Source organism: Eurytemora carolleeae, unplaced genomic scaffold (genome assembly GCF_000591075.1).
Source record: "Eurytemora carolleeae unplaced genomic scaffold, Eaff_2.0 scaffold724, whole genome shotgun sequence".
Taxonomy (NCBI): domain Eukaryota; kingdom Metazoa; phylum Arthropoda; class Copepoda; order Calanoida; family Temoridae; genus Eurytemora; species Eurytemora carolleeae.
The window spans coordinates 29,489-45,066 of NW_019397234.1; the positions used below are offsets into that span (position 1 = coordinate 29,489).

A 15,578-nucleotide genomic window follows, 5' to 3' on the forward strand; every position below is an offset into this window, starting at 1 on the left:
GCTCTTGGTGAACAAATATGCAGTATGCACAGTAAAATCGTCTCAAATGATTCCTAACAAAATTCTCCACAATCAACATTCTCAGTTCAACTAGCAGGCATTGCCGGTCACTCCCTTTAAGCTAAGAACATTCCCATGGTACTACCAGTTCCCTTAACCAAAAATTTGAGGAAAATTGTTCTAAGGGCTCTTTAGGTATGATCGGATCTACTAACAAAGATTACAATTTTACGTATATAAAGATGTACTGTACACTAGATAAGCGGATATTTATGTACTTGTTTAAACCCCTGGTAGGTATAGTTGTGTATATCATCAATGTTAAACTCTTGAAATGTATAAACAGGAGTTACAACTTCAATATTTTCTTCATCTTCTTCATCATCCTCGGCAGTAGGAGGTAGTCCATGTCTCTTATATTTGTTCTAGAAAACAGGGGTTAATATTTTATAGAATTAACATCACCCGAAAGTCGCGGGGGGGGGGGAAGTGAAACCTTTTTTTCCCCATTTACTAACTTCTCAAAAGTTACTTGAGTTTCCTCCAAATTTACTTTATCCTCCTAATATACCCAATCCTCTGAATTTACTTAAACCTCTTGAGCATACTAAATCCTTCGAATTTACTTAAACCTTTTGAGCATACTAAATCCTCCGAATTTACTTAAACCTCTTGAGTATACTTAATCCTCCGAATTTACTTAAACCTCTTGAGTATACTTAATCCTCAGAATTTACTAAACCTCTTGAGTATACCTGATCCTCCGAATTTACTTAAACCTCTTGAGTATACTTAATTCTCCGAATTTACTTAAACCTTTTGAGTATACTAACTCCTCCGAATTTACTTAAACCTCTTGAGTATTCTTGATCCTCTGAATTTACTTAAACCTCTTGAGTATACTTAATCCTCCGAATTTACTTAAACCTCTTGAGTATACCTGATCCTCCGAATTTAGTAGATTCTCTAAGCTTGCTTTATATTCCAAATCTACTAGATCCTCTGAGTTTGCTTGATCTTTTGATTTTCATAATCCTCCAAATTATTACCTGATCCTCGAAATTTTCATAATCCTCCAGTTTACCTGATCCTCTAATGTACCCGATCCTCCAAATTTACCTGATCCTCCGAATTTATCCGATCCTCCAAGGTCTCCCCGTCATCAAGCAATATATCCGTTTCTCTGAATTCCGGATATAAATCCTAAAAATAAAATGTCTGGCAAACATTTTTCTATTAAAGGTGATAACCACAGTTCTAATCCAAATACCAATTTAATGTAAATTAATTACCTTAAATTATTATAAAGAATCTAGTCTGGTTTTTAAGGTAAAGCCAGAAAAAATTTGATTGACGTTGAAAGCAAATATTGTTATGTTAAATGATAATATTTAAGTTTATATATTTCTGCAGTAAGTTAAATCTTAGGGATGACATTAATTCCTGCATGCATGCTGAATATTTTATCATATTGGTTTTTAAAATGTCGTCTTCTTACCTGAATTTGTATTTGTTGATTCCCTGATTCTTCCAGGTTAAGTTCATCATAACTACGACAAAAATTTAAAATCCAATCTAATGTTTAAATCTAAAATTGAAAAGTATTTTTGTTCCTTAGTAGCTTTATATCTGGGAGCGTTTATAGAGGAAGGGTGTTATCAAAGTAGCGTACACCTTACACCTTTTCTTAGCAATATTATTTTTTTAGTACAAGAAGGTTTGATAAATAATGTTTTTAAATGATACAAATCTTGAAAAGGCATTATAGTTTTTTCATTATGGAAAAGCAATGCAACGGTATATTCACATAAATCTGTTTTTTTTTTAAATATTTATAAGCTAAATTTTTATTCTTATACTTTTTTTAATGTCAATCATTTCAATTCTTTCATTCAGATTAAATTGTGTTACCTGGAGTCTTTTAAACTCAACTCATCTTTGGTCGGTTTATTCATCCCTTCATCCTTCTGGAAAACTTTGTAGTCATCCTTCCATTCTTTCTCTTGGACATCCTGATGTCCGTTCATCCATTCATTTTGTTGTACACTGACAGCCTGATAATGTTTAGATTCATAACTAAATTATATTTTATCTTTTAAATAAAAATTCACTATCTTATAATCCATTTCTTATTGGATGTGCCATAGACCCCTGAGCCCAACTCGCCCAACCCCCCTTCTTCTGAATAAGAGCAACCTCTCATAAATATTTATCTTTCCCAGTATAGCATAATCAGGAATAGTATAATCACGGCAGGTTGCTTTCAGAGAAAACTTTACTTTTTCGACAATTTTGCCGAAAATGCATTTCTATGTGCAAAAATTTTTTATTATAAAAATCAGATCTAACGAAACAAACAAAAACATTGCATCATATGTTTAGCAAGTTTTTGACAGTTTTAATTTTTGAAAATCCCTTTATGCTTTTTAGTTTTTTTTCATAGTAATTGATGCCAAAACCTCAGTTTTCCACTGATTTTATTTTGGACATTACAATTAACTATCTGCTTAATCCAGCTTAAAATCCTTGCAAGATGAAAAATCTTTTTTATTCATTATAGTTGTTACGTATCAAAACATTAAACTTACATTTAATTTTTAACAATTATTCTTTGCACTATTAGATTTAACAGTAGATGTTATCAAGTAGATATTCTTTATGTCCAAAAATATGTAAATCGGTTCATATTTGAGGCTCTGGCAAAAATTGGAAAAAGCTATAAAAACGAAAATTGGTTTTATGATAATTAGAATACTAATATATAAGAATAATTGTAAATACTAAATATCAAGTTTTGAAATAACGTTTTTCTGGATTGAGAATACGTTTATTTTGTTGAGGTAACCAACAAATATTAAGTTCTTTTTTAAAGTAACAGAATTGATTTTTTTTTTAAATAATGTTAGATTCAATTGATTAATTTTTCATTACTTGTGTATAGGAACCCGAGTAGGCTGGTTGGATAAAGGTATTGTGCGGTGCATAGTCGGGAAGAGTTTCCTGAAAATATAATTTTTTTCATTTTATAATTTTTCTGAGAAAATTTTATTTTTCTGTTGTTATTTTTTTAAACTTTAGCATAAACTATTTGTTTTTACCTTTGATATTGATTCTTTAGAGGTTGGTGTTGGCTCTCCTCCCTTAAAGATAAAAAAATATAAAATATTGTCATCATAGTTTGGAATTCAAAAATTTAACTTTTTTATAATTTATTTATTTATTTTTATTTCTATTCCTTGATATATTGAGGTTGCAGGTTATTAATATATCCTCCAGACTCAGGATCTTCTGAAAAAAATAAATTTATTAATCGATTCATTGATTTATTGAAGATTGGATTGATTTTTTATTTATTTATTGGTTTACTGTTTGATTAATTGACTGATTAATAAATTGATTGAAAGATTGGTTGACTGTTTTATTGAATATGGATTGAAAGATTGGTTGACTGTTTTATTGAATATGGATTGAAAGATTGGTTGATTGTTTTATTGAATATGGATTGAAAGATTGGTTGACTGTTTTATTGAATATGGATTGAAAAATGAGTTGATTGTTTGATATGAATTAACAAGATATGACTATCGGATGATTTTATGGGTGAATTCCAATTTTTAAACAACATAAACTAAATGTAAATGTTTTTATCATAGACCTAGTAAAATTAGTTAAGAAATTGATAAACTCTCGAGGAATGTATAATTATTTTCCACTAAGTGAAATATTTCAGATGGGATGTTACAGGTTAATAAATTAAAAATGTTTAGCATTTGTTAGTTTATGAGGTAAACTCTTGTTGTTTTTACCTGTTAAAAGCTTGCTAGTGTCATATACTTCGGAATCATTGTCAGATATGTTGTATTCATCATAATCATTGTATTCATAATATTGATCAGTGTAATCTTTTGTTCTGCCGCCCTCATATTCATCTATAAGACTGTTACCCAAGTTTTCACTGTATCTAGTTGTTACTTTATCTTTAACAATGTTATTGTTGTTTAACTTGATCGGAGTCCAATCTGAGCTGGGGTTCGAGTAAGGTAATGTTTGGTAGGGAGGAGATTGTGTTGTACTGTACTGCCAACTGGGGTCTAGATAATCATTTGAAGTCCAGGCCTGTTCTGAGTGTTTTACTTGTACAGAGTCTTTATTAATCCTAAACGAGTAATATTCAGGTTTAAAATATGAACTTTTAAAGTATTTTAGGAAACCTCTATGATAGAGTGGCATGTCCTATTCACTACTGTACCCTTACAAGTCTGATTAAGCATGAATTAGATCAAATATCCATGTTTTTATGCTAAAAACTGAGTATTTTCACAATTGGGGGTTTGTCTTCTAAAGTTATTCTTGATTTAGAAACAAAGGAGAAATTATCAGAATCGAACAAACACTCTTGACACCAAAAAAAAGGGACTCTGAATCTATGTATAGCCTGGGGGGCGTTTGGCGCCCCCCTCCATAGAAAAAGTCCTTAGAGAATAGGTGTAGGGTTGAAATGCATGTTCATAGCCCAATTTTTGAAGGCCAGCTCATAGAAAAAAAAATTAGATCGATAACTTTAATTGTTTGGGTGCTAGGGAGGGTTGAAAAAAATGCCTAAAAATGGTCAAAAAAGTGAAAAAAAAACATCAAAGTGTGACACATGTTTCTACATGAATTTTTCACGACTCTTTAAAAATATAGTTTTTAGATCTTTAGCTTTAGTCACAAAAAAGTTATGTGCTATTTTAGATTTTTTCACAGACCAGACTTTTTTTCCGCCCTGTACCCTTACCCTATAAATAAAAAAAATGTAAATAAAAATCCTTTAAATTTCTATTTATTAAGTCAAAAATGCTAGGTGAAAAAACTACAAGGGGGGGGACGCCAAACGCCCCCCTCCCCAGCCTGTTTATGGCTACATTATTAATCGGATCATGGGTTTCAAGGATCCTGTTTCGAATCGGACATGACCCTATTTAAATGGAGGATCACATAAAGTTACGCTCACTGTTTTTTGAACAAAGAAAAAACAACAAACCTTTCAATAACTGCAGTTGGGTAAAGTCTTTCAGGTGGAGGTGTTGCAAGAACTTTAATAAAAATGATTTTGATGTTTGACAACATTTTTGTAAAAGCTTTACATCAAGTGTGTTACCCTTGCAGCATAATATTCATAATATTTTATATTTCTTCGAGATAGAGATCATTTAAAAAAATTATTTTGGATTCCATTTTTGTAAAGGGAAGTGATGTCGTATAAATGGTTTCGATCAAAATCATTCCTTGTGCTGGTATTATATGAAACGAATCATATGAGGAGGGAACAAAATCACTCTCATACTTCTTCTCTGGTTTGTAAACTGGTCTAAACAGTAAACAAGATAGGATTATGTAAATATTCAGTGGTTGGATTGCTGAAGTGTTGAGGTTTGAGAAAAGAGAAAACTGGGACCGAATTTAGGTTGACCGACCTACCGCCGGTTTAAATCCTGAATCACAGTACGATGTTAAAAAGTTTTAAGTATTAAGGTAATTAATTGGAGAGTGAATCGGTGATTTAGGATTTAAGATTTAATTCAGAATTTAAAATGTAGTTCAACAACCTTGCATATTCATTATAAATTCAGTCGTTGAAATAACAATCGCCGGATCAAATCCTGAATCACCAATTCAAAATTAAAGATTCATGAGTATTTAGGTATTTAGTTTGAGAGTAAATAGTGATTTAGGATTTGAACTAGATGACGGAGGGTACTTTAACAACCTCTCCAATTTATTAAATTCGGTGTTTGAACACTCACTGCCGGTTCAAATCCTGAATCACAGATTTAAAGTTAAAGATTCATAAGTATTCAGGTAATTAGTTAGAGAGTGAATCGTATTTCAGAATTTGAACCGGCGCGGCTAAATTTTAGTTCAACTACCTCTCAAAACTCATTTAATCCAGTTCCTGACAAAATTCAATTAATTTTGATATTGTTAAACCGTTTAGGAGTATCTAACTCTTACAAAATTACCTGGGGCTTGACTTAAATCGGTAAGAATCTTGTGTCTTATATCCTCCTAATTCTGAATTGGTGATACTCAATACAGGTTTTGGTTCTGGTATTTTGCTGGCTAGTACATTCTCAGCAAAGTTTGTACTGTACTGGTTAGGTGTGTTCAGCTGTTGTTTTTCAATACTGCCGTCTATTGGGGTGGCATCTCTTGTATAATCTTTAGAAATATCATCATAAAATCCATCCACTGGGGGAAAAGTCAAATGTTTTGAAGTTTCTTGCTTTTTATCTTTATTATCATAATCTGTAAAATCTTCTTCCGGTGGGAAATTCAAATATTTTGAAGCTTCTGGGTTTTTATTAGTATTGTCATCATTAACAGTAAAATTTTCTTCCGGCAAAAAGGTCGGATACTTTGAAGCTTCTGGTTTTTTACTTTTTGAGGTTTGAATGGAAGGTTGATTGTATTGATGATCATTTACACTAGGAAAAGAAACATGGCCATACTGTGGATTTGAAGATACTTCATTCTTGTAAGCTGATCTAGGGGGTTGGTAAACTTGTTTAGGTTTATTATAGGGAATATCATGCGTTTTGTAGGCTTGGTTTGGCTTTTGCTTCTGATGGATAGGAGGTTTTTGTCTTTGATAGATTTCTTTTCGTTGGTTGTATGATGGTTTTTGTTGCTTGTAAATAGGTTTGTGTTGATAGTGGACTGGTTTCGTTTGTTTGTAATCCTGTTGATTTTTGTAGAGTTGCCTTAGTTTCTGGTAGACAGAGTTATCGTTTGGTTTATTTTGTTGGTTGATTGGTTTTCGTGGTTGATAAACTGGTTTTTGCGGTTTGTAGACTTGTTTTGGAAGTTGGTAGACTGGTTTAGGTTGTTGATAAACCGGTTTATGTTGTTGATAAACTGGTTTTGGCTGGTTGTATTTGTAGAAATGAACTGGTTTAGTTGTTGTGTAAACAGGTTGTATATGAGAGCTTCTAAGATACGGATGTGTCTGGAAGTACTCCGAGTATATGCTAGTATAAGGAAGACTACTATGTGGGTGTAGGGCAGGATACTGAACACCACCAGCAGGGTGTAGACCAGGATACTGATACCCTAGAGCAGGATATCCAAATCTGGCAGGGTCTGCCCTGTAAACAAGAAAATTGCATCACAATTACACTACTAAGTACAAATGAATGAGTTAGAGGCTGTAATGGTACGTCGAACTTACCATAACCTAAATCTGTTAAATATACCATCTCCAGCTAGAGCACTCAGCAGAATAACCCCTCCTATGGTTAGAACCTAAAAATAATCAAACTTAAACTTCCATTTTAAACTTTAATTTTAAACTTTAATTTTAAACTTTAATTTTAAACTTTAATTTTAAACTTTAATTTTAAACTTTCATTTTAAACTGCCTATTTAGGGATATAAATTTTGAAAAGTTGAAAATGATTTTGAAAGAATTGGAGAAGGTTGGAGTGAAAAATTAAACATTATTATTATAAATATCACTAGATTACACTTTACCTTAACTATATAGTCGCTGTAAAATATGTGCAGTGTACAATTAACCTCATAAAGAACTAAGGTGGCTGTACACTGTACATTGTACTGCGTTCTGTATACACTTCAAAATTAGAATAATGGTTTCTGTACAATGCACAGTGTGCAATTTGCCAGACTTAGAGCTATGGTGGTTGTACAGTGCAATGTAGATTGCACACTTAACTTGAACTAAGATTAATGTGCTATATATACCTTGTACACCGTACCGTCCAGAACTATAATTATAGTTGCTGTACTGTACGCATAGTATATACTTGACCTAAACTAGATTCAAAGAAACTGTTATCGTAATTTCAAGTGACCCTTCCTGCATAGATAGCAATGCCCGATCTTTGCATGGAGGGTCACTTGAAATTACGCTGTGCAGTGTTACTGTAAAATGTACACTTCACAAACTGTGCAGTGTATCTGTAGAGTGTGCACTGCACAAACTGTGCAGTGCCAGTGTAACTGTAAAATGTAGACTGCACAAATTGTGCAGCGTAACTATAAAATGTACACTGCACAAACTGTGCAGTGTAACTGTAAAATGTACACTGCACAAGCTGTGCAGTGGAACTGTACATACAATAAACCAAGGTGGCTTATTCTACCTGTGCCAAAAGCTGAACAGTTTCTACAGTAGCAAATCCAGCTTGATGGGGCTCCCCAGCATAATCATCTCTTCAAAATAATTCAAGTTTTTCAAATGAGCAATCCAGGGTTTTACTATTTTCCAGCCGAATAATTAACTCTTTCTTCAATATTGTTCATTTATGTTAAGTTAAACATCATTTTAAGGAAAAGCTTTGTTTTATAATTTCAAAATTGGAATTGTTTTTCGTAATTATCTATTTAACAGGGAGGATGAGGAAGTTTTTGCTACAGGGTTAAATATGTATTGTAATATTGCAATGCACAATTAAAACGGGCCCATGATCAACTCATTGTCAACCCCAGGGATGGTGTTTGGATTATCAACGTTGAAATATTTGGCCGCGAAGAAATGTCGACATTTTGTTATTTTTAAATATATTTTTTTGGATGAATAGCAATAAAAGGCAACCTGAAGAGCAACAATTGAAAGCTAAAAAAGAAATAGAGAAGTGGCAAAGCCTCTGTAAAGATTATATAAAGATAGGGGTTGACATTAAACATTAAAAGTGTATGTGCGCCTAATAATTAATGAAGCACTCCTCAGTCCTCAGAATTATTTTTGGTCGCAAATTTTGAGCAGCACTCTTTGTTTATTTTTGTTTTTATAAATTTTTTGCCTGGGTATTTTGCTTGGTTTATCTTAGAATTATCTTTAGCATACAGAGAAACCCTTAAAAACGAATACATCGGAAGAATTTATCAAATGTCGTCTTGACAATTTTTCAATGAGTTTTATACTATATTACGTAAATTTCAGTATTTACGACCATAAATGAAGCCATGAATATGCGGGAACAGTTTTAAAGAATTCCTTATAATCATTTAATTAAAAAACTAAATATCTGCAACATTCCATTATCAGAAAGTGAAGAATAAGACATTTGATGAATTCTTTCGATGTATTCGTTATTAAGGGTTTCACTGTATCAAGTTTCGCTGAATGTTTATAGAAAAAAATTCATAACGAATGATAAAAATGTCCTCTACTTCGCCGTGATATAAACTAAAATGCTACCTTTTTATTATTCTATGATTCTCCGACCAGAAATCTAGGAATTTATTCTCCATTCTTTAATATTCTACATTATTCTTTTTTCTTAAAAAAATAGTTTATATTGTCAGAATATTGTAAAGAAGAATTTCAATGATTTTAGATATAAGCTGGGTGACCCTAAAAAAAAACAGGAATAACGGATTTTCAGACCTTTTATCGTTAAAAAAGTCTCATTAATATGCTTCAGCGGATAGTTTTTAATTTCATAAGGGGTCTTGTAAGAAAGTTTTTTTCTTCCAATCCATTAAGTGTGACATTATGTGGAACATTTGCAAATCTCTTTGTTGGCGTTAACTTCAGCTAATCAATATTTTACAAAAACATTCATATCCAATGCCAAATATGCAATTTTTTTGCATGGCAGCAAATTGGTGCCTCTGTAAGAAATAATTTGTAATATAAAAATTATAGTAATCGAATTATTTATTCCTTATTATATTTCTAATTATATTTTCTCTCTCTCGATGCGATAGACTTGAAAAGAATAATATAAATTATTAATTGTTTAAAGTAATTATAGTTTTATGCCAAAAGTCAGCATAGAATGATATAATAAAACATTCACGATCCTTTCTAATACAACATTTTTTTTCCTAGACTATTTTTTTTGAGTCACTTTAGAAGATTGTTGGGGCTAAAAAACGCTAATCCAAGTTTTGTTTGGGGTTACTCTGTATATATACATACTTTTAAGCTGTTATTTTATGTTAGCAATTAACACAAAGCGCACAGAATTTGGAATATTTAATTTTATCAAGGACCCCCTCCTTTGCCCCTTCTTTGCCCTCCCCCCCCCCCCCCTAGTTACTCTTAAATTCTCCTGTTTACGTCGTAACGATAGTAAAGAGATCTTGAAGAATTTGTGTAATACATCATCAGTTTCTCTATAGTGTAGAAAAGATGAAACTGAAAAAAACTTTCACTTTTATTTCTATTATTAACTTTCTTCTGCATCCGTTGGTATTCAAAGAGTTTATCAAACTGAATAAATAGAACATCCATTTCCCAAATAGGACTATCTATCTATCCGTCATACTTCCTGCCACTTAAATTACGTATAACAGAAGACGCCCCAGAAATGAAAGTAATGTCATAATGTGTAATTATTATAATCATTTGTTAGAAATATCTAGATCCAAATATGTTATTTTACCATACAGATCACATAGATATAGGCTGCAATGAAAAGTTATAATAATTTTCCAGTCCGGGTTGACTTTGAAGTATCGAGCCGCGTGCGCTTTACTTAATCTTTTTTTGTAACCCTAGACATTTACATTCATAAACTTTAAAGCACTTATTCATTTCTTTAGTTTTTAAGAAGTAACTGGGAAAATCTGTCATCGATTAATGCGTGAGAGCTTGCAACCGGCCTTTGGGTCACTCTTAATTGTGATATACATTAATTTATGCGCGTTTAATTCTGCAATGTATGTACACTTTACAGGAAGTCTTACGAAGTAACGAAACATGACACTGGAGAAATGACTTGAAGATTGTCTTTGAAATAATTTGCAACATTTATTAGTCAACATAGTTTTAATTTTACAAGAAAAATTCTTAAAACAAGGTTTCTAAATTGTGCTCTCAAAATGACCAGAGTAAAAAATTACTTTATATACATAAATTTAATTCCATGTATGACATGAGTGTGTCCCAAATAACATGAATGTTAAAGACGACTACAAAGGATCTTTGAAAGGATTTGAGATATTTTTTGTTAACCTACTTTTTTGGAATGATTCATTGCAATTCTGCGTTTCTATAGATTTAGACAATTTAGGTTTTGTTTGATAGATGAAGATCATAATGCAAATCTTTATCACTATTTAAATTTAAAGCACTCTAGAAAAAGAAGATCACATCCATAAGGGAATGGCAATGAATCATTCCAAAAAAGTAGGTTAACAAAAAACAGCAAATCCTTTCAAAGATCCTTTGTAGTCGTCTTTAACATTCATGTTATTTGGGACACACTGTCATGTCATACATAGAATTACCTTGCAGCCTCGAACTTTTTTTTAACTGTATAGTGTATATCTAAACATTTGAAGGGAGTGACTGGCTATGTAAGGTAGTTGAACTGAGTATGCAGTTTTGGTTTTGTGGAAAACTTCTTTCGGATTCATTTTTTAAAGATCTGTAAATCCTGAGTTTGAGCACAAATTCGACGTTCAAAACTTCTACTTTGGGGTAGATACGTTTTCAGAAATAGTTTTTTTTTTAATTATTAAATAACGACGACATAAAATAAAGTAAAAATTGTACAGGTTAAAAAAAAATAAAAATTAATCTTATCATCGAAAAAAATTAATCTTTTTCAATTATTAGCTTCTATTTTTGCATTATTCACAAAGATTTTCTGCAGATTTTCTATAATTATTATTGAAAAAACGACATTTGAAGAATTTGAAAAAAATCTGCGAATAAGTTAAAAAAAAAATAAGAAATTCAATGTAATGATGAAAACGAAATAATTGATTCTAGCAATGATTTATTGACAAATTTCTTTTGAGAAATTTGTTCCTAACCATCTAATTAGTTTACTGTATAATTTTTACTTTATTTTTTGTCGTTGTTATTTAATAATTTAAAAAAAACTAATTCTGAAAACGCATCTAGCCCCAAAGTAGGAGTTTTGAACGTCGAATTTGCGCTCAAACTCAGGATTTACAGATCTTTAAAAAGTTTTATATGTTTCAAATGAATCCGAAAGAAGTTTTCTACAATACTGTATACCCAGTTCAACTACATTACATAGCCGGTCACTCCCTTTAACATATGCTCTAAAAGGGGAATACATATATAATTAGATCTTGAAACATAAGGAAAAATAGATGTCCAGTCCAACTCTATTAAACACATGTGCTACTCTACAAAGCTTGATCTCGATTTCCACTTTAGTTCTAGATCTCTCGGACTCTTCTGATCACAGAATATCCAAGAAAAATTAGTTTAATCTTAGCTCTAAAAATCTTGATATTTACTTCTGTTAAAATAAATACATTTTGTATCAAAGCATAAATTGAAATGAAATCTATTTTTCAAATTTAGTTTCTACTTTTACTTTACTTTTACTTTGTACAGTACACACACTCTTGTCATAGATTTTATTTAATATCAATGAAGGATAAAACAAAGATGAAACAAGTCAAAACATTAAACAATAATAATTATGTTTGTTGTGTCAACTGATCAACTTCTTTCATCCAGATGCAAATAAACGATCCTTCATAAGATGAATTATTCATTAGAAGATTAGTTCTCAACAGGTCAGCATTCAAATTATAATTCAGAGGTCAAAACTTGTTAAGAATGCGCTCAGTCGGTTTCTCCCGGCCCCGGTTGTGGTTTAATTAAAGTCACACGATACATGCACAATGCAGTCCTTTCTTTAGAATATTTCTTAATTCTTGGTCAAATTCTCGTGTATCCCAGGAGTTTAATTTAACTGGCAGTGTTATATCCGGTCCACGCCATAAAACCACAAAAAGACGAAACATTTTTCTCTAATTTCAACATCTCATGGGCGCTTAGCTAATAGTCTACCTTTACTAAAATAATAAAGCGGTCAGATGGGAGAACAAAATGGAATAATAAGAATGTAAAAGTGATTTGGTTGGGATAAGAAAGGTAAATTAAAGGGATGATAGCTCACAAAAAGGATAAAAAATAATTGGTCATACTTTTTTCTAATCCTGCGAATTAATTTTATAAAGACTAGATAGTAGTGATGAATATCTGTGAACTCGGAAGATGCATCCTACTCCTGCTCTGGGTTACAGGAGGAACAATTACTCCAGCTCCAGCTCCAGCTCCTGCTCCCAACCCTGGAGTTTATCTTATCTTTACAGAGGTAAATCTTATTGAAACAATTTTGAGATAAAAAAGGTTCGTAGAAATTATAAAAGACCCACTGATTATATTTAATTCAATTTGCTTGTGCAACGTTTACAAGTTCTGAATAGATTGTATAGTCTAATTGAATCCTATCATGTTTAGGATTGTAGTTTGGTTGAACCACCCAATAATGTTTAGGATTGTAGTTTGGTTGAACCATGTAATGTTTAGGATTGTAGTTTGGTTGAATCCTATAATGTTTAGGATTGTAGTTTGGTTAAACCATATGTAATGTTTATAATTGTAGTGTGGTTGAATCCTATAATGTTTAGGATTGTAGTTTGGTTGAACCATGTAATGTTTAGGATTGTAGTTTGGTTGAATCCTATAATGTTTAGGATTGTAGTTTGGTTAAACCATATGTAATGTTTATAATTGTAGTGTGGTTGAATCCTATAATGGTTAGGATTGCAATTTGGTTGAACCATATAATGTTTAGGATTGTAGTATGGTTGAACCATTTAATGTTTAGGATTGTAGGTTGGTTGAACACTATAATATTTAGGATAATGGTTTGGTTGAACTCTATAATCTTTAGGATTGTAGTTTGGTTGAATCCTATCATGTTTAGGATTGTAGTTTTGTTGAACCCTATAATGTTTAGGATTGCATGTTCATGGTTGAATCCTATAATCTTTAGGATTGTAGTTTGGTTGAATCCTATCATGTTTACGTTGTAGTTTGGTTGAACCGTATAATGTTTAGGATTGTAGTTTGGTTATACCCTATACATTTAGGATTGTAGTTTATTTGAACCCTATATTGTTTAGGAATGTAGTTTGGTTGAACCCTATAATGTTAGGATTGTACATAGTATGGTTAAACCCTATAATGTTTAGTATTATAATAAAAATATATAACAATCATGGGAATTAAGTGACGACATTTATATCGTCTTCGATCCATGAGGCATATTTTCATGAACACATTTTTTGCAGTATTCCAGTTTTAACATTTAATACCAAACATGCCTGGTCTTGAGATTTTCAAAATGAAGTATACCATTTTTGCATCTTCAAAATTGACGGAGATATTGGAAAATTTGAAATTTCAATTTTTTAATAAATAGAAATTGTCTTAATATATAATACCTTCGTCAATTTTGAAGACACAAGAAGGGTATAGACCACTTTATGAAAAACTCGGAGGGCGTACAGCCACATTTTTTTACTTTCAAGTTTCATTGGCATGGCTTAAATTAGAAATCAAAGACGACTTTCATGTTGTCTCTCAATTCCAATGTTTATTGGAACGGCTTGTAGTTTTTTTGAACCCTAAAATGTTTAAGATTGTATGGTTGAACCATATAATGTTTAGGATTGTAGTTTGATTGAACCCTATAATATTTAGTAATGTGGTTGAACCCCTAAATGTTTAGGATTGAAGTTTGGTTGAACCCTATAAAATTTGGAGGATTGTAGTTTGGTTGAACCCTACCATGCCGGATTGTAGTTTGCACTTAAACCCTATAATGTTAGGATTGTAGTTTGGTTGAACCCTACCATCTTTACTATTCAGGACTGTAGTTTGGTTGAACCCTACCACTGTCCGGAGGTGCACCCTGATGTTTCCAAGGCTGTAGAACATGATATGAATGAGACCATGCCTCCTAACACTAACGATTATGTTGTAAGAGCATCTCACTCTTAAAATTGATTCAAATGAATTCCATTTTCATTAGAAAATAAAAATATTAGTAAAGTTTTACTTCTAAATATTGATACAGGGATTCGGTGATAAAATAACTTTAAAAAGTTTACTTAAGAATTAAAAACAAAATAAATAAAGATTTTATTTTCGTCGGAAACATTAATCCAGTTTATTTCAATTACCACAGATTTTAAACTGTCATGCAAGTGCACTTAAATCAATGCAAAAATGACCAGATTTTAGTCATTGGCAATCTTTTGTGGATTGACATCCATTATCCATAGCTATTACATTTTATTATTGATAACTGTAGTGATGTCTGTGCGCCCTTAATGAACATGGGAATTTAGAGACGACGTAATTTTAATTTTAATTTTTAAAAGCTGTCGGAGACTACAGTGAAACCCTTAATAAAGAATACATCGGAAGAATTTATCAAAAGTCGTCTTGACAATTTTTCAATGAGTTTTATACTATACAGAGCGTCCCATATCATATTAGATTATCTCCAATCTTTAACACCAAAATAGACTCTTAATACTCGAAAAACTTATCATTTTCCGCAAGAAAATTTTTATGTAAGCCTTATGTTATTTTTCAAAATGATTCATTCTAATGAAATTTTCTAATTAGTCCCGAAAATCGTAATTTAGACCCGTTCTCGGTCTAATATGATGTGGGACACCCTGTATTACGTAAATTTCAGTATTTGCGAAAATAAAAAAATAGCCAATGAATATGCGGGGACAGTTTTAAAGAGTTCCATATAATCATTTAATTAAAAAAC

The 15,578-nt window shown here is 31.5% G+C and overlaps 2 protein-coding genes and 1 long non-coding RNA gene across 3 annotated transcripts; all 3 read right to left on the bottom strand.

Moving 5' to 3' along the window:
- Positions 1-120: 120 nt before the first annotated feature.
- LOC111712923 (uncharacterized) lies at positions 121-2,046 on the bottom strand. Its single transcript, XM_023487682.1, has 4 exons — positions 1,912-2,046; positions 1,499-1,550; positions 1,120-1,203; positions 121-425 (listed from the first exon to the last, which is right to left on the bottom strand). The coding sequence occupies exons 1-4, from the start codon at positions 2,025-2,027 to the stop codon at positions 255-257; spliced, it is 423 nt and encodes a 140-aa protein (XP_023343450.1). The 5' UTR covers positions 2,028-2,046; the 3' UTR covers positions 121-254.
- A 1,188-nt stretch (positions 2,047-3,234) lies between these two features.
- Positions 3,235-5,077, bottom strand: LOC111712924 (uncharacterized). The gene is made up of 3 exons (XR_002767558.1): positions 5,024-5,077; positions 3,807-4,156; positions 3,235-3,288 (listed from the first exon to the last, which is right to left on the bottom strand). It is a non-coding gene; the product is annotated as an uncharacterized LOC111712924 (long non-coding RNA).
- An 89-nt stretch (positions 5,078-5,166) lies between these two features.
- LOC111712912 (DNA-directed RNA polymerase II subunit RPB1) lies at positions 5,167-9,285 on the bottom strand. The gene is made up of 5 exons (XM_023487669.1): positions 9,203-9,285; positions 8,145-8,214; positions 7,211-7,284; positions 6,003-7,127; positions 5,167-5,350 (listed from the first exon to the last, which is right to left on the bottom strand). The coding sequence occupies exons 1-5, from the start codon at positions 9,253-9,255 to the stop codon at positions 5,167-5,169; spliced, it is 1,506 nt and encodes a 501-aa protein (XP_023343437.1). The 5' UTR covers positions 9,256-9,285.
- Between the last annotated feature and the right edge of the window lie 6,293 nt (positions 9,286-15,578).